General features: G+C 34.8%; 1 protein-coding gene and 1 long non-coding RNA gene across 3 annotated transcripts; one reads left to right on the forward strand and one right to left on the reverse strand.

Moving 5' to 3' along the window:
• Nucleotides 1–741: 741 nt before the first annotated feature.
• Nucleotides 742–3,997, reverse strand: LOC127948695 (piggyBac transposable element-derived protein 4-like). Of its 2 annotated transcripts, none has more exons than XM_052545330.1 (4): nt 3,716–3,997; nt 3,265–3,416; nt 1,472–2,676; nt 742–1,313 (listed from the first exon to the last, which is right to left on the reverse strand). In XM_052545330.1, exons 3-4 carry the CDS (start codon nt 2,413–2,415, stop codon nt 1,124–1,126), a joined length of 1,134 nt encoding a protein of 377 aa, XP_052401290.1. In that variant the 5' UTR covers nt 2,416–2,676; nt 3,265–3,416; nt 3,716–3,997; the 3' UTR covers nt 742–1,123. The 2 variants fall into 2 exon arrangements, with proteins under 2 accessions (XP_052401290.1, XP_052401291.1); XM_052545331.1 differs by lacking the exon at nt 3,716–3,997 and adding an exon at nt 3,547–3,694.
• Nucleotides 3,998–6,198: 2,201 nt separating this feature from the next.
• On the forward strand, nt 6,199–10,969 carry LOC127948703 (uncharacterized). Its single transcript, XR_008152152.1, has 9 exons — nt 6,199–6,456; nt 7,599–7,705; nt 7,811–7,951; nt 8,177–8,328; nt 8,526–8,662; nt 8,882–8,975; nt 9,089–9,751; nt 9,840–9,967; nt 10,264–10,969. It is a non-coding gene; the product is annotated as an uncharacterized LOC127948703 (long non-coding RNA).
• The last annotated feature ends 4,427 nt before the right edge of the window (nt 10,970–15,396 follow it).

Raw genomic sequence — 15,396 nt, forward strand, 5'->3', positions numbered from 1 at the left:
TCGGTCTGGTAAACGCAATCCTGGGTTCTTGCTTCACATTTTACACTTAACTGTTCTTTATAAAACATATTCCAGACTTTATTCTTATTTTTTTTTATTACATTTAATTAAGTTAAATGTTTTCCTGAAAGGACTTCTCAGATTATAAATGTAAGAATGAAATGATTCTTAAATTTTTTTTATAGAGTTCTCCTGAAAGGCCTGTGTTTAGATTCTTATGCATGTTGTCATTGTCAGTTTTGACATAACTACTTAAAGAATGGTTTTTCATTCTTAGTCAGGAAGGAAACCACAAATATTTCCACATGAGCAGGCAACACACTGGTGGTCACACAAATGTTTCATTAAAAAAAAAGTAAAAACTAGTTAAATGTGCCTGTATGATACAGATGCAGATGTGGCTTCTTATATCAGAATGATTTCTGAAGGATTATGCAACGCTGAAGACTGGAGTGATGGCTGATGAATAGTCAGTTTTTCCATCAGAGGAATAAGTTATATTTTAAAATATATTGTTAAACTACATTATTGTTCTTACGGTATTTTTATTAAATAAATGCAGACTCAGTGAGTATAAGAAACGTATTTCATAAACATTAAAATAAAAAAAATCTCATAAAGCTCAAACTTTCGAATGGTAGTGCTGCTCTGACATTAATTCCACAACCTTTATATCCTCCATTGATCGTTCCACATATTTGTTTTGATGGTTTTCATAGCATTGACTATAATAGCAGATGATATTAGAGATACTACCCATATTTATTTACATTTTAGCAAAAAATTGGTTCAAATTCATCATGAATTAATCACCTTGTTTTCATGCCACTGATTAAAACAATCACGCTTTGGTTGAAAGCACAATGGAACATCGCAAGTCACACACATGACTGGAGTTTTCAGTGGGCAAAGCTTGCACCTGCGCCTACCGACAGTACTGTCCGGCACAAAGTGCTTTGGCCTGTGGGATCCTTCAGGAAGTGATGATTCTGGAGGTGTGGGAGGAGCCGAGACAGGAGTGGAAAGAGAAGACGAGATGGGAGCCAGGGGAAGAGCCAAGGAAACCAGTGCAGATTCAGACCTGTTCTCAGCATCCATTTCTGTAAGCTCTAAAACAAGAGTCTCAAGGAACATCTTCCGTGTCAAAGCTTTTTTGTTTTTTTCTCTCAGCGACCAGTTCATGCAAACTGAATGCATTCTCTACGGCGATGTCCAAAAGGTGATAAAAAACACACTGATACCACTTCTTCGGTTTATGTAGAACTCTGAAATGTCCAGTGATGAAATTGGATGGTTTCACTGTCCCCACATTCCTGGGTGAATAGAAAAAAAGTCAGTATTTTAAAACTAAAAGGTAAATACTCATGTGAATAATACACATGCAAAACTAAATGACACACGAGGCCTCTAAAAGCTTTTTGAACAATATAAAAAAAATAGGTCAAAGAAAGACCACTGAAATTCTACTAACCTGTTGTAGTCCAGAACTACAGCTGGAATGGGAACCTCTACTAGGGTCCAGTGTGCATCACCCTTCACCTTCCTCTGCACAGTATCACCTTCATAAGCTTTATGGAAGGTGGAGCACATCTGCACTTCCTCAGAGTCTTTGTACTCAACAAAGAGAAGATTGTCATCCCTAATCCAACGCATGGTGCCGCGTGGAGCATTCTTTGACAATCTGTTCATCAAGATTTCTGGGAAACCTTTCCTGCTTGGCAAAACAGGACCACAAGCATAGATATTTTTACCCAGAAGGGCCTTGAAGAGTGTGGGGCTGGTGTAAAATTTGTCTAGAAACAGCTTGTACCCAGAGCCCAACAGATTTTCATCCAACAATGCCATAACACACTCATAGCTCAGGCCCTCGCTCTGTGACGCACATAACTTCCCCTCATAGATAAAGAAGTCCCATGTATAACCACAGGTGCAGTCTGTCAGTGCAAAGAGTTTGTACCCCCTATCTGTAGATTTGTTTTGCATGGCATTGGGTCCAGTTCTTGGCTGTGGTGCCGCTATTCTTTCATCAATGGTGATGTTTTGAAAGGGATGAAAATAGGTCTTGCAGGTCTCTCGAATGCGTTGATACAGAGGTAGAATTTTCCCTAACCTTTCATAGGCTGCTGTTCCCTTCTTTGAGTAATTTTGCTTATCCTCCTTGGTATTGCTGAAATGAAGAGTATTGGCGATTGTCACAAATGCTTCATAAGGCATGACTTGTGCAGGAAAGGATGGACTGAAGTAGTGGGATTCCCTCCAATATTCTGTCAGTGAAGAGCACTTCAAAAGTCCTGTGTAAATTACAAGTCCTCTGTACGACTTCAAGTCTTTTAGAGAAATGTAGCGCCAGCGCTCACCCACATCTTTGCACTTGGTCCCATAGACATTTGTGTGCCCTACAATAGACTGCATCATTATTTTGGGCGAAATAGCAGCTGAAAAAATTGCAGAGGACTGCTACACTTGTGTGGTAAAAACTTTGGCCCAGGTACTTGGACAGGTGTGAAGTCTGGCTGAAGCACTTCCACATCGGTTTCATCTGAGCTACACCACCTTTCTGTTGATACACAGTCTCCTCCAGTAGATGATGTGGAAGACAGACGAGATCTCTTTCTCTGCGGTATGTTCACCTCTGAATCACAGTCCTCCTCTGGTGTGTAAATGTCAAATGAAGGTCTATTGCATGACACAAGCAGAAGAAGAAACTGAATTAGTTGCATACTCTGTTGATTAAAATGCCTGTTCACACCACAACAAAGGTCATGCTACCGGTTCAGACCAGTACGGAATAATGGCAATTGGGCTGAATGAACAAGCTAATTTATTGATAGTACACACGTCTCTGTTTCATGCACCTCCAATCTTTTTTATTTAGTTTGTCTACTTGTTAATGGGTGATTTGTGGATACAGTAACATGGTAGATCTGCAGAATTCAAAATATTTCATTTTATAATTTGTATAATAATAATAATAATAAAAAACGTAAAAAAAAATGTTTATTATTTATCTGTGTAAGTGTAGTCCATTGCGATTATGATTATGGATTTTATGATAATAAAAGATAGATTATTTTCTATGGATCTTCAACTTTTCCATCTGACCCCATACTCTAACTACAACTGCTGTTATGATAAATTGCTAATTGTAGGGGAAGTCCACACAATCACATTTCTTTACATCAAAAATACTATTTAACTCACATAATAAAATATGAACGCTACACAATGTTACAAACTTTCATGAAAATATATAGAAAGACTCACCGATCTAGAACAGGGTCAAGACCATTCAAAAACATTTCCTCTTCTGTGCTATCCACACTGCTGGCCACAAATATAAAGATATTCATCACCACTGGCTGTACTTTCAGTTGGGTCCATTGCAGAGTTCTAAATATCCATCGGTGCAAAGTTTGCTATTGAATAGAAGGTGAGGAGACAGTGAATTAGGCGTCAGTTCGTTTTTTATGGAACAGATAAACCTAAGCCTTTGTAAATTCGATTACATATCTTATTTTTATTCCTATTTTGTATAAAGGTCCCTACCTTTAAGCACTCAAATCATGTAACATTAGTTAAGTCGATGTTTACGCATGCAGGAGTGGCATTGTAAACTACAAATAATAATATGCCTCAGTCTGTCTTTATAATCTGACAATACCACAAAAACACAATACACAGCTGTTTCAAAGATCAAATATGAAACCTAACTCACGTGCTAGGGAAAATGACTACGTTCATCATTCGTTTTCTCCGCGCGACAGCCACAGGAAATTACACAATTTGGTAAGAGAAGCATTTCCCGCCAATCCGCTCATTTAAAAATACATTTTAAAAGACCAGGGACGTGGCAGAAACGTTTTAATCCGAATCACACAACGTTTGTAACCAAGGTAATTTAACCTCACCTCACCTCACCTCACAAAAAAATAAAAATAAAAAATAAAAAAATCCAGAATTCATGCCCAGGACACCATACGGTCGTCACGAGAAACATGAACACAGATTGCGTTGGTTTATAGCGCCAGTTCAGCCTGTAACTAAAATGTAGCCAACTTTATATGCCTGTACATTAAACAATGCTAAAGTTAATTGACACGTTTTGGCGGAAAACGTGTTGCACTTTTTAATGAAATTCTATTTATCGAAACCAAGTCTGTTCCTCCTGTGATGATTATTGACACACTCCTAATATAGACAGTCACTGCCACTGACATCACATCAGTCATCAGTTGTAGATTTATATTTAAATGTGCATGCAGGATGGAATTTAAATTTTTAAGATGATTAGAGAACGCATTTATCATGCAGGAACTAAAGGCCAAGGCACAGAACAAGAAGCCTTTGACCAGAAAGGGATTCTTGGAGGCGTTTCTCTTATAACTTACAGAAATAAATCCTCAGGACTGAGCACCAGTTCCCTAGACTCACTTCTTCTCCGGTTCCTCCTCTGCAGCTATTCCACAAAGCCAAAGCACCTCATAGTGGACAATGTCAGTAGGCAGTATTGCAAACATTGCAACCAGAAAACTTAAATCATGTGTGAGACTTGTGGTACGATGTGCTTTCAGTCGGAGATAAACCATTTAAATGATTGGCATGAGAAAGGCTTTTAATATGGCTTCAGTAAATTCAACAGAGTTAAGGGTATTTTTTATGTTGTTCGTTCATGGTGCATTCGTTCAAAAAGACATGATTTTTGCAGGAAGAGACAGAAAGAAAGGACACACTCCAGTACTCTGTTGACGAAGAACACTTGAATATATCCCCAGTGCTAATTATGACTTCACATCTTTTTGATAAATATACTGCCACACCTCACTCTTTCACTCTTGGCATTTGACTCCATAGTGGTCTACAATGGTCTCCCACATGGGCCAGGTTCTTGTGTCTAGATAGGGTGCTACTTTTCATTTCAACCATAATCTTCATTCTCTATGTCATCTCTTCCTCCAATAGAAGATATGGAAGACAGACAGGCTCTCTTTCTCTGCTGGAAGTTTGCCCCTGAATCGCAGTCCTCCTCTGATGTGTATATTTCAAGTTAAGGCTTATTGCATGGCGCAAGAAGTAATAACAGAATTAACAATTATAATTTAAATAGTTCAACTTAAATGAACAGGCAGGCATTAACACAGACATTTTATTCAAAGCATGCTTGCCAACTTTTAAGTACTAAAAAAAAAAAAAAAAAAAAAAAAAAAAAAAAACTCAAGATCAACATCTCAAGACAATCAATAAACATTTCCTCTGTTGTGCTGTCCACACTGTCCTGGTCACAAATATCAAGTTCTTCGTCATTACTGACTTTCATGATTTTTTTTTTCTTGCGAACCGCAGCAGAATGCATAAGATGATCAGTTATTGCAGATATATGCTGTTACATTTTAGACAGTTATAACTAATTCTAGTAATTATACATTATCAACCAGTTATAAAATATAAAAAGCTGTTTTTCTTAAAGAGCCCCTGGTATTTAAAAGGATTCTAATTGTGTTTTGGAGGTTTCCTACAAAAGGTTTACATACATCCATGATCACTTTATTTTATTTTTCATTATATACACTATACTGGTCAAAAGTTTGGGATCAGTAAGACTTGCAATGTTATTTTAAAGAAGTCTCTTCTCCTCATCAAGGCTGCATTTATATGATAAAAAATACAGAAAAAACAGTAATCTTGCAAAATGTTATTGCAATATAAAATAATGGTTCCTATTTTAATATCCTTTAAACTATAATTTATTTCTGTAATGCAAAGCTGAATTTTCATCAGCCATTTTTTTTGGGGGCGGGGGGGGGCTGCAATACTCAAAATATAAATATTTTTTAACTTTAGAATTCTTTGCTATCACTTCTTAACAATTTAACACATTTTTGCTGAATAAAGGTTTTAATTTCTTTCAAAAGAAGAAAGAATAAAAATTGAATGACCCCAAACCTTTGAACTGCAGCTGATATTGTAAGAAAAGATTTCTATTTTAAATAAAAAGTTAGAAAGAAGAATATTTGTTTAAAAAAAAAAAAAAAAAAAAAAAAAATTATATATATATATATATATATATATATATATATATATATATATATATATATATATATATATATATATATATATAATGTGACACTAAAGACTGGAGTAATGTTACAGAAAATTCTGATTTTCATCACATAAATGACCTAGATTTGAATGTGTATTCACAGTAAATTTAACAGTGTTGATTTTCCAGTGTTACTATAAAGTGTTAAAATAAAGTGTTGGATCAACACTGAACAGAATGGGTCTAACACCAGAAGTGTCAGGTTTCAAATAAGAGTTGGTGTTACTTTACATAGTTGCAGACGTCAACTCTCATTCAGAGTTAATCAGGCCACACCTCCATTAACGTGCAGACAGACGTCAATTTTCATCGAAACAGACCACATGCGGACGCCATTTTACTTCGCTGGAAGCGTGGTGGTAAGTCTTTCAATTTAATGTTATATTACAGATACAGACTGTAAATGTATTCTAATTTATAATTTGTATATAATCATTATACTTCAATCACAGATAATTATAATAATGATTGAGAAAGCCAACTAGCTCTGACATTTGCTTCATCCTATGTCATGCCCCTTTATCAACGAATTAAAGCTTTGAATATAACTTCACGTTAGTAGTTTCGTCTGTCATTTCGTGTGTCGCACACAGCAGTCATTTTTATTGATTAAACTCTGATCGTGTTCTTTTCAAAATGAGTCTATAAAGTCTCGCGCGCGCGCGCCATTTTACAGGTGAACTGTGGCACATGGAATTTCTGCAGTCCGCTAACGTTAACAGAAAATATATATATCAATATGGTTATTGGCCTAAAAAAGATTGTTCAGATTTTGTTTTAAGATTCGGCTTGGATTTCTGCTGATCGTTGACCATGCTTCTGGGACCTTAATGGTTTTGAACTGTGGTAACTTGATACGTTTTATGTCGATGTTTGAGCAGCGTTATATGATTTGTTTTTATACAGTCTATGGTCAGACGTGGTTTACGTTAGTTTATTTATTTTAGTGAATTCAAGTACTCAATTACATTTTAAGGAGCAAAAAATGTAATATGTGTAATCGTGGAATATATTGCTGTCTCATTTCGGAGGCTGCGTCCTGGTCGCATTTGAAGGCTGCATACGTCATCGGGGAAGTCTCATTTGAGAAAAGTGGACAATGTCGACAATTAAAACCAATTTACCACAGATATTTTTATGTAAAATGTATCGGCAATAACGAGGTTTGACCATTGGGGCGCTGTACGTAGCGTAAAACTGTATTGCAAGTCTTTCCGGATACAATAGATGAAGAAACCTCGCTTATTTAGACTGCTCGAGGAGGAGAGTGTGAAAGTTTGGACGGAGACGAAAATGGTATCATTTCTCAAAAGTTCCCCTTTTGTCTTGTTAATGAGGGGTTATAACGGATAAAAAGTTAACCTATTTCGATTTAATTGGTATCTTTGCCGTTTTGATAAATTATTAAAGTTGTCTTGATATTTGTATTTTTTTACAATCTTGTTTCAAATTGAGTCTGTGTTTGTAGCAAACCAGTAAGATGTGTTTCTTCCTCTACAAGCCAGGAGTTCAGGTGCTTAATCACAATGATTGTCAAAGCACAATTTCGGAATAGGAAGAAATTCATAAAAATCTCAGAGGCGTGCTTTGATTTATTTCTAGCAGAGGGTGAGTGATATTTAATATCATAATAATTTAATCTATATGTTTTTTATAGCTTTGTCAAATTATAAATAAAACTTGACTAAAATTGGTAAATATTTTGTTTTGCAGTGAAAGAGAAGTTCTCAATTCCAGACGAGCTTGCTGTTACAGTTACAGATGAAACTGGTACAGAGGTGGATAAAGATGTGTTTCCTGATCTAATGTCCACCAGTGGGTTGGTTTTAGTCATAAATGAGTTGACTGACATGGGTGAGTGAAAACAGGACCTGCTGAATGATCTGTATCCCAATTTATGAATGAGTACTGGTAGTGTTTTAATATCTTCAGTGTTCAAATGGCAAGGATCATATTGAGTCTTTTTATTTCAACAACCAATGTTCTGGATTAAAAAATTCTCATTATTATTATTTTTTTTAATTCAGTATTAATATATACTAACATGACATCTATTAACCCCAGTTTTAACATTAACAGGATCTTCCACACCTCAGTCTTCAGTAAGCTTGGATACAGATACACTGTCTCTAACTTCAAAAAGCAGTGAAGAGAGTGACTGGTTTAGTCCAAAACGATTCAGAAAGGATGAAGATGATGATGTGGCATCACAACGAGCACAGGCCAGAGATGTGAGTCCCAGTAGCATTACACAGACACTGGGTGTTTTACTCATCATGATATTCAGTTTCATTAAGGTTTTTTTTGTAATCCCCATATATAATGGTAATATTTTTTAGATCAGGGTCATATTTAAGGGTAATTTAGATGTTACTGCACTATCTTCTCTCATAATAGTATCTGTTAATAATACTCTTTTTTTTTATAGCTGATATAACAAATTCTACAGACAAGACCAGGTGGAGGAAATGTGCTTAAGGAGTATGAAGATACAGGCACAATTAGTGATGACACAAGGAAAGTGATGGTGAACATCTTAGTTGCACACATGATGGAGACAGAAGGGTAATTCTAAAAATATAATTCGCTCTTGCATTATTCAGTTTGTTAGTGATTTTGATGCTCTATAGATTGTGAAGTAGATAGATGTAGTTGGGTGATACAAATTTGTGCAAATTGTCCAAAAAAAAATTCTTTTTTTTTTTTCCTTAAAGTTAGTTTAATTAAATGTTCTTAAACATTTCCTATCAGCGTAAAGTAACATTGAGTGTTCCAATTCTTCAGAAGGGTCCCACATCGACTTACCAAACAGAAGTATGGATTGGGAATTATCACCTTATTTCCCTCACTCAGAGATCCCCAAGGAAGGACTGGATATGTAAGTCATTATCACTGATCGGACATTCAATATTTTGTGCTCAGTTGGAAATGTCTAAAGATGTTTTTATTTTTTATTAAGGGTTAAATTAAGAATTTGTGTCATTTCAACAGGAACATTTCTATGATGGCCAAAAAAACACTGGATTCTTGTCATGGCGCCTCAAGACAGTACAAAGGGGAACAAGACCTTCTGGAAATAAGGAAGATCCAAAAACGGAAGAAAAGGGAGGTCCTTTGCTTGACAGACAGCTATGTTACCAAGAACATCAGCTAGATAATGATCAAAGTGTAGAGGCCATCTCTTTGATGAATCATACAAGTGAACGTGAGGTCATCATGCAGAAGATGAAGGCAACGTTTGAATACAGACAGCGCCTTGTCCATGATCCAGAGGGATCCACCACCATTCTCTCTGTTTTTCCTCGGTTCCTGGACACTAAAGGATTGGTATGGATTTTCTTTCATTTTTTACTAAAATTTAAATGTTAGTATCAGAGAACTGTCAAATGGTCTGCATTGTTGAAACTGGCCACATTATTGTAATCACAATATATTGTAATTTCTTTGTGTTTTCTTCAAAACTTCAGATTTTTCAGGACTTCACACTCCTCTTTGGGTCAGAAACTGCTTCCAGACTTTTGGAAAGGTGGCCGACAGGTTTCAAAGCAAAGGTTATCAGACTAGGAGAAACCTTGACTCCCACTCCACTGCTGAAACGATTACTGTCATCTGCCAAACAGAGCAAAGAAAGCAGCGAGGCACAGGATTCCCCAGGTGAAACCTCCAATGACTTTGCAGTGAAATCATACTATACATACTCATTTTTGTGTAGACATTTAACAAAGTTACTTTTTTTTTCCAGAGTGGGACAGTGATATATCATCCTTCCTTCTACTTTTGCATCTCCTATCACCCCAGGCTTCAGGAAGAAAGAAAATCCAAAGGATCAGTATTTCACAGGCTATTGACCATCTGGTGGTGTTTCACAAAGTAGGTATCTGGTACACTGGTGCCAAAATACAAGGCCTATAAGTGTTACACTTTGAATTGAATATTTATTTATTTTTTACTATTAGATAAACTGTAAAATGATAAATGTAAAATTAATGTAAATATGATCTAAACTAAAATTGTTGTTCGTGCATGTACGGCTTTGATTTGGAGTGCTTCCTGGTCTTTATGATGTGCAATTAAGCTAAAAAGTCTCAAATAAATGTTAACTGATTAAGCTGTACTTATTAATTTATCATTATTATTCAAAGACGTAATTTTTTTCCCCCATTTAGGCATGCAGGAGCATACAGGAACACCTTGAGCTGGAAGAGAATCGTCAGCCATACATTCTTGCCTCGGGGAGCAGCAAGGAAGCCATCAGTCACTACTTCATTGTGGTGGATAAAAAGCTCATCCCCTGTCAAGAATCCTCTTCACTGGCTGCCATTGATGAACTCTTCAAGGTTCATTTTGTTTTCAGTCTCAGTTATGATAGCCATTGCCTATCACTGGGAGTCATGTACTTTTAGGGGTATTGAGTCTGGCCCTGTTTCAAATGAGCTGTTGTCTGACCTTGAAAACTCTGATTTTATTTCAGAGCAACTCCAGATTGATATCTCTAGCGAGGTAATGGTCACACCGTGGGTAAAGTGTCAAGGTACTGAGTATCGCAGTGATCTTGTTGTTTTCTTAGAGTTTGTTGATGATGCACCTGTTTTTGGAAAGATTGTTAAAATTTTTATTAAGGATGGAATTTATTTTTTGGTATCGTGTATGGAATCAGAGTTTATTGAACACCTTCATGCTTTCAGTGTTGTTGAACATGAGCATTGTCTTGTACTCAAAAAACCTGAGGAATTGATGTACTACAAGCCATTTGATTTACAAATGTCCTATGGCAATGACCATCTTTTTTACATTGTCATGGACTGTTATTTGTAATAATTTCATGGCATTTATGGTTTCTTGCTCTGTGCTGAAATAAAGTTTTGAAACCTTGACAGTGACGTTTTCTTCATAGTGATTTTCTAGTTTATTTTAGTTTTTAGGTTTTTTTTTTAGTAGGTAATACAGAACCATAAATAACTCCCGAAAAAGTGTTCTATCAACACCAGGATGGTGTAAATTTTGACCCTTTTATACACCGAGTATATTGTGATTTTCAACACCGGAATAGTGTAGAATTTTTACTCTGTCAGTGTTTGCTACAAAGCTACACCCAGCTCTGTAACAGTGTTGTTTTTATCTGCATTGGTGTTGATATTTCACTCTCTTAGTGTTCACATTTTAACACTATATTGGTGTTGCATGAGGCAACACTTTTGAAAGTGTTAAATTAACACTTTGTGGGTGGTTCTCATATATACACTTTCAAAGTGTTGAAAATAACTCCTATGGTGTTGTTTACCGGATTTCAAATTTACTGTGTTAAAATAGAAAAAATTATTTTGCATCATAATAATAATACTTCACAATATTACATATTTCCCCTGTATTTTTTTATCAAATAAATGCAGCCTTGATAAGCATAAGAAACTCCTGTAAAAATCATAAAAAATTGTTCTGATCACAAACTTTAGACCGGTAGTGTACATTGCAGCATCACTTCTTTCTCATTGTGCCTAATAAAGTTTGTCAAGGAAACTATTTTTCTAAACCTGGTGGAATGTCTCTGTCCCAACACCTCATTCATGAGGACAAATCACAAACCAAACCAAGCTGCAGCAGCGGGATTCCCTATCACACGACTCTTGACACTTACTAAATCGGAGGAAGTTATCCTTGCTAACACAACCACAATGAATCCCAGCAAAGATGTATTTCTCAATTTGCAGACTTTTTTGGGGGTCTTGCAAGGGTGTCACCTTCCCCCGAGGGTCCATTTTGAACTGAATTGTCCTAAAACAAGGAAAAATGTATAATTATTAATTAAATGCTAACATATGGATGCAAATGCTGTAAAATGAGAGAAAACAGCCAAAACAATTATTCTTAAAGATACAATGAACAACTTGGAAAGATGGAGAAAGAACTTGGCATGCTAAAATATACTTCAAAATTCCTAAAAGAGTATATATTGAAAGAATATTAAACGAATTTAAGTGGATTTCATGCTTTTAATTTCAATTGGACATATTAAGAGTACTACACAAGCAAGCACATGCAAGCAGTTAAAACAAATAGACACACTGACCATACTGAATTGACCTCTAAAACTGAAAGCCTATATTTCCGCTAAGAATTACTTAGTATTTTTCTTTTAACTGTTTGGTAACTTATATTTTTCAAAATACTTTCTTTTGTGTTTAGCAGAAGAAAGAAACTCACACAGATTTAGAACAACTTGATGGTGAGTAAATGATGACAATTTTCATTATTGTATGAAATATCCCTTTTAGATTTATACCATTTCAACAGCTTCATGTGTTTAAGAAGAACTTTAAAAAGATGGCTTTGCAAGTTTTGAAATAAAGAAACTGATGAATTTCCACTATTATGATATGCATTTAATTTTACTTTATTTCTCAATGACTCAAATTATTAGTTTGAAGATTCATCTTTACAAATCCATCTTTTGCGTGAGGCTACTCTCCTCTGGTTTTAATCCAAAATATCTTCAATTGTCTGAAGATGAACAGAGCTTTTGCGGGTTTGGAACAACATGAGGGTAAGTGATTTATGACAACATTTTCATTTTGGGGTGGAATATCCCTTTAAATAATTAGTCATACTTACAACTTGTGATTCAGAAGCACAAGATGGTCCGAATAAAATTGGGTACTGCCCCATCCCTAATAAATAAGTGTTTCACAAATCCTGCATTGACCTCACCAAAAATTAAAAAGCAGTCATCAGAAAAATGACTCGAACACAACTTAAGTTTGGGGTTATGCTGCTGTGGTGTTACTGTGAAAATAAATTTGAATCCCTGACTCTTCACATCTTCACGCTTTGGGAGTAAATGCAAATTCTTTCATAGCGCAGAAAACAGCATCTTATAGACATGGTAAAAACACAAACCAAACTTTTCCTCCTGTTAAAGAGCGAGTGTTTGACATGTCATTTTAATGCTGTTAGATATTTGATGTAGTTGACACTTTTATTAAGATTTTTCGGTCCCACTTTATATTAGGTGGCCTTAACTACTATGTACTTACATAAAAAATAAGTACAGTGTACTTATTGTGTTCATATTGTATTGTAAAACACTTGTGCTGCTATTTAGGTGGGACAGGGGTAAGGTTAGGGAGAGGATTGGAGGTATGGGTAAGTTTAAGGGTGGGTTAAGATGTGAAGTATGGGTCAACAGTGTAATTATAAATGTTATTACAGAAATTAAATACAGATTTAATTGCATGTCGTTTTTTTAAATATAAGTACAATGTAAAAACATGTATGTACACAATAAGTGCATTGTACTAAATTATTAATTAAAATATAAGTACATAGTAGTTAAGGTCACTTAATATAAAGTGGGTCCAATTTTTCTAATATAAATCATAAATACTTTGGTTAAAGCTGAAAAAAAGGACCTTCTGTGTCCTCACAGCTATAACAAACTTAGCCACATGGGTAAAATTGTTATATTTGGGGGAAAATAATAATAATAATAATAATTGGGGAGTTATAGATCAACAATATGTTAAAATGGTTTCCTGTGTTTCTTTCTTTCTTTCTTTCTTTCTTTCTTTCTTTCTTTCTTTCTTTCTTTCTTTCTTTCTTTCTTTCTTTCTTTCTTTCTTTCTTTCTTTCTTTCTCCCTCTTTTAGGTATAAGTAACAACCACAAATTAAATCTTAAACCTTAAATCAGACCTTAAAATCCTTAAATCAAATGCATTAGTGTTACTGTTCAGTGCAAAATAACCACAGACATTTTTCAGTAGACTGAATAAATCCATAAATCATAAGTGCATAAATCCAATGTATTTGGACTGAAATTTTAAGTAAAAAGTTTGACTGTTTATTTTATAATTGATTTTTCTTATATATATATATATATATATATATATATATATATATATATATATATATTTCATAGCATTAATGCAGTTTAGCCTTCTGTGGAACAATAAACACATCTATGTTAATTAACAAAAAGACAACAGAACAGGTACAGGGAATAATCATAAAAAGTGCAAAACTCATGACTTCAGTGCATGAAAAATATATATTTTTTAATACTCTAATATTTAGAACTATTCTTTTATATGGACTCAGTAATTTAAAATGTTTTAAATTCACGTAAAATATGTTTAAACATGAGAGAAAAGTAAGCCTAAAAGTTAAAAAAAAAAAAAAATATATATATATATATATATATATATATATAAGAGCCCACCACATGGGGGCAGTCCATCCAAATAACCACACTTGTGGTCCTTGAGCTTAATCACTTGTCTACTTACAGGATGTATTTTCTGCTTCTGGCCCAAGTGTTGAAGTGGGTATATGAAGACACTAAGTGTGTTTTGATTACCCAATGGCACAAACATAGTGTGGTAAAATTATTATTCAGTCCCTTACCGAGTCCCTGCGTAATAGACAGCATCATTTCATTGTGGTGCTTCTAATTAAATGATAAAAAGCAGTTTCAAACATTTTACAAAATACATACTAATTTCTGACAGGCCCTTGAAAAGAGTTTGTGAGCTGCCTCCAGATTTATTGTTGGTTATGTCTATTATACTCATTTATGTTTTTTTGGTTTCATGTACCTGTTGGTACAAGCTGTACTTAAATCGTCAACGCTTTGTTTTTCTTTTCCTGACATTAAAACAGTAATGATAGAATGCTGAAAATATAAATGCACATTTTCAAGTTAGTCTGTGTCTGCGTTAAAGACTGTTTCAAACTCTTGTTCTTTTGTTACAATATAATGTAACAACTGATCATTTTCATCCTCTTTGGTAGCGTATAGCACTCATTGTGGTGAGTATTTATCTGCAAGTTACAAGTTTGTAAGCTGCAAGTTTGTAAGTTACAAGTTGGTAAGGTTCAGTCACTTTTTATTTGTTTGTGAAACTGATTCAAGAAAATACAATGATCAAGATAGATGATTAGAGAAATAACTGACTGAGCATATTTTTGCAGATAGTGTACATTATGAAGTACAGTGGCCTTTAGCTGTCACAGGATGTGAGAAGCGGTCTGTTGTTTATGTGTGAGTTCACACTTGAATTGTCTTGTTGGGCGCTCAGGTTACATTTCCGGCTAAGAGAGTTTGGCTTTAAAACCACAAATGTTTCCAGTGTTCTTTGTGAGTGTCCTCTTGCGATTGTGTGAACTGCTGTATCTTATTTTATCTGCTCAACTTTGAAGTACAAATCATTTGACTTCTACTGCGAGTATTAGTAGTAGTAGTAATAAACTAAAGTAAATAATAATCACTATTATTAAAATTAGTAAAATGATAATTTTACTGGTT

This window comes from Carassius gibelio, chromosome B1 (genome assembly GCF_023724105.1).
Source record: "Carassius gibelio isolate Cgi1373 ecotype wild population from Czech Republic chromosome B1, carGib1.2-hapl.c, whole genome shotgun sequence".
Taxonomy (NCBI): domain Eukaryota; kingdom Metazoa; phylum Chordata; class Actinopteri; order Cypriniformes; family Cyprinidae; genus Carassius; species Carassius gibelio.

Bases quoted from the DNA above. Each gene is read 5' to 3' on its own strand.
- LOC127948695 (XM_052545330.1), bottom strand. From the start codon at position 2,415: ATGATGCAGTCTATTGTAGGGCACACAAATGTCTATGGGACCAAGTGC. The intron at 1,314-1,471 runs GTTAGTAGAATT...CTATTCACCCAG, and splicing joins GTAGTTCTGGACTACAACAG to GAATGTGGGGACAGTGAAAC.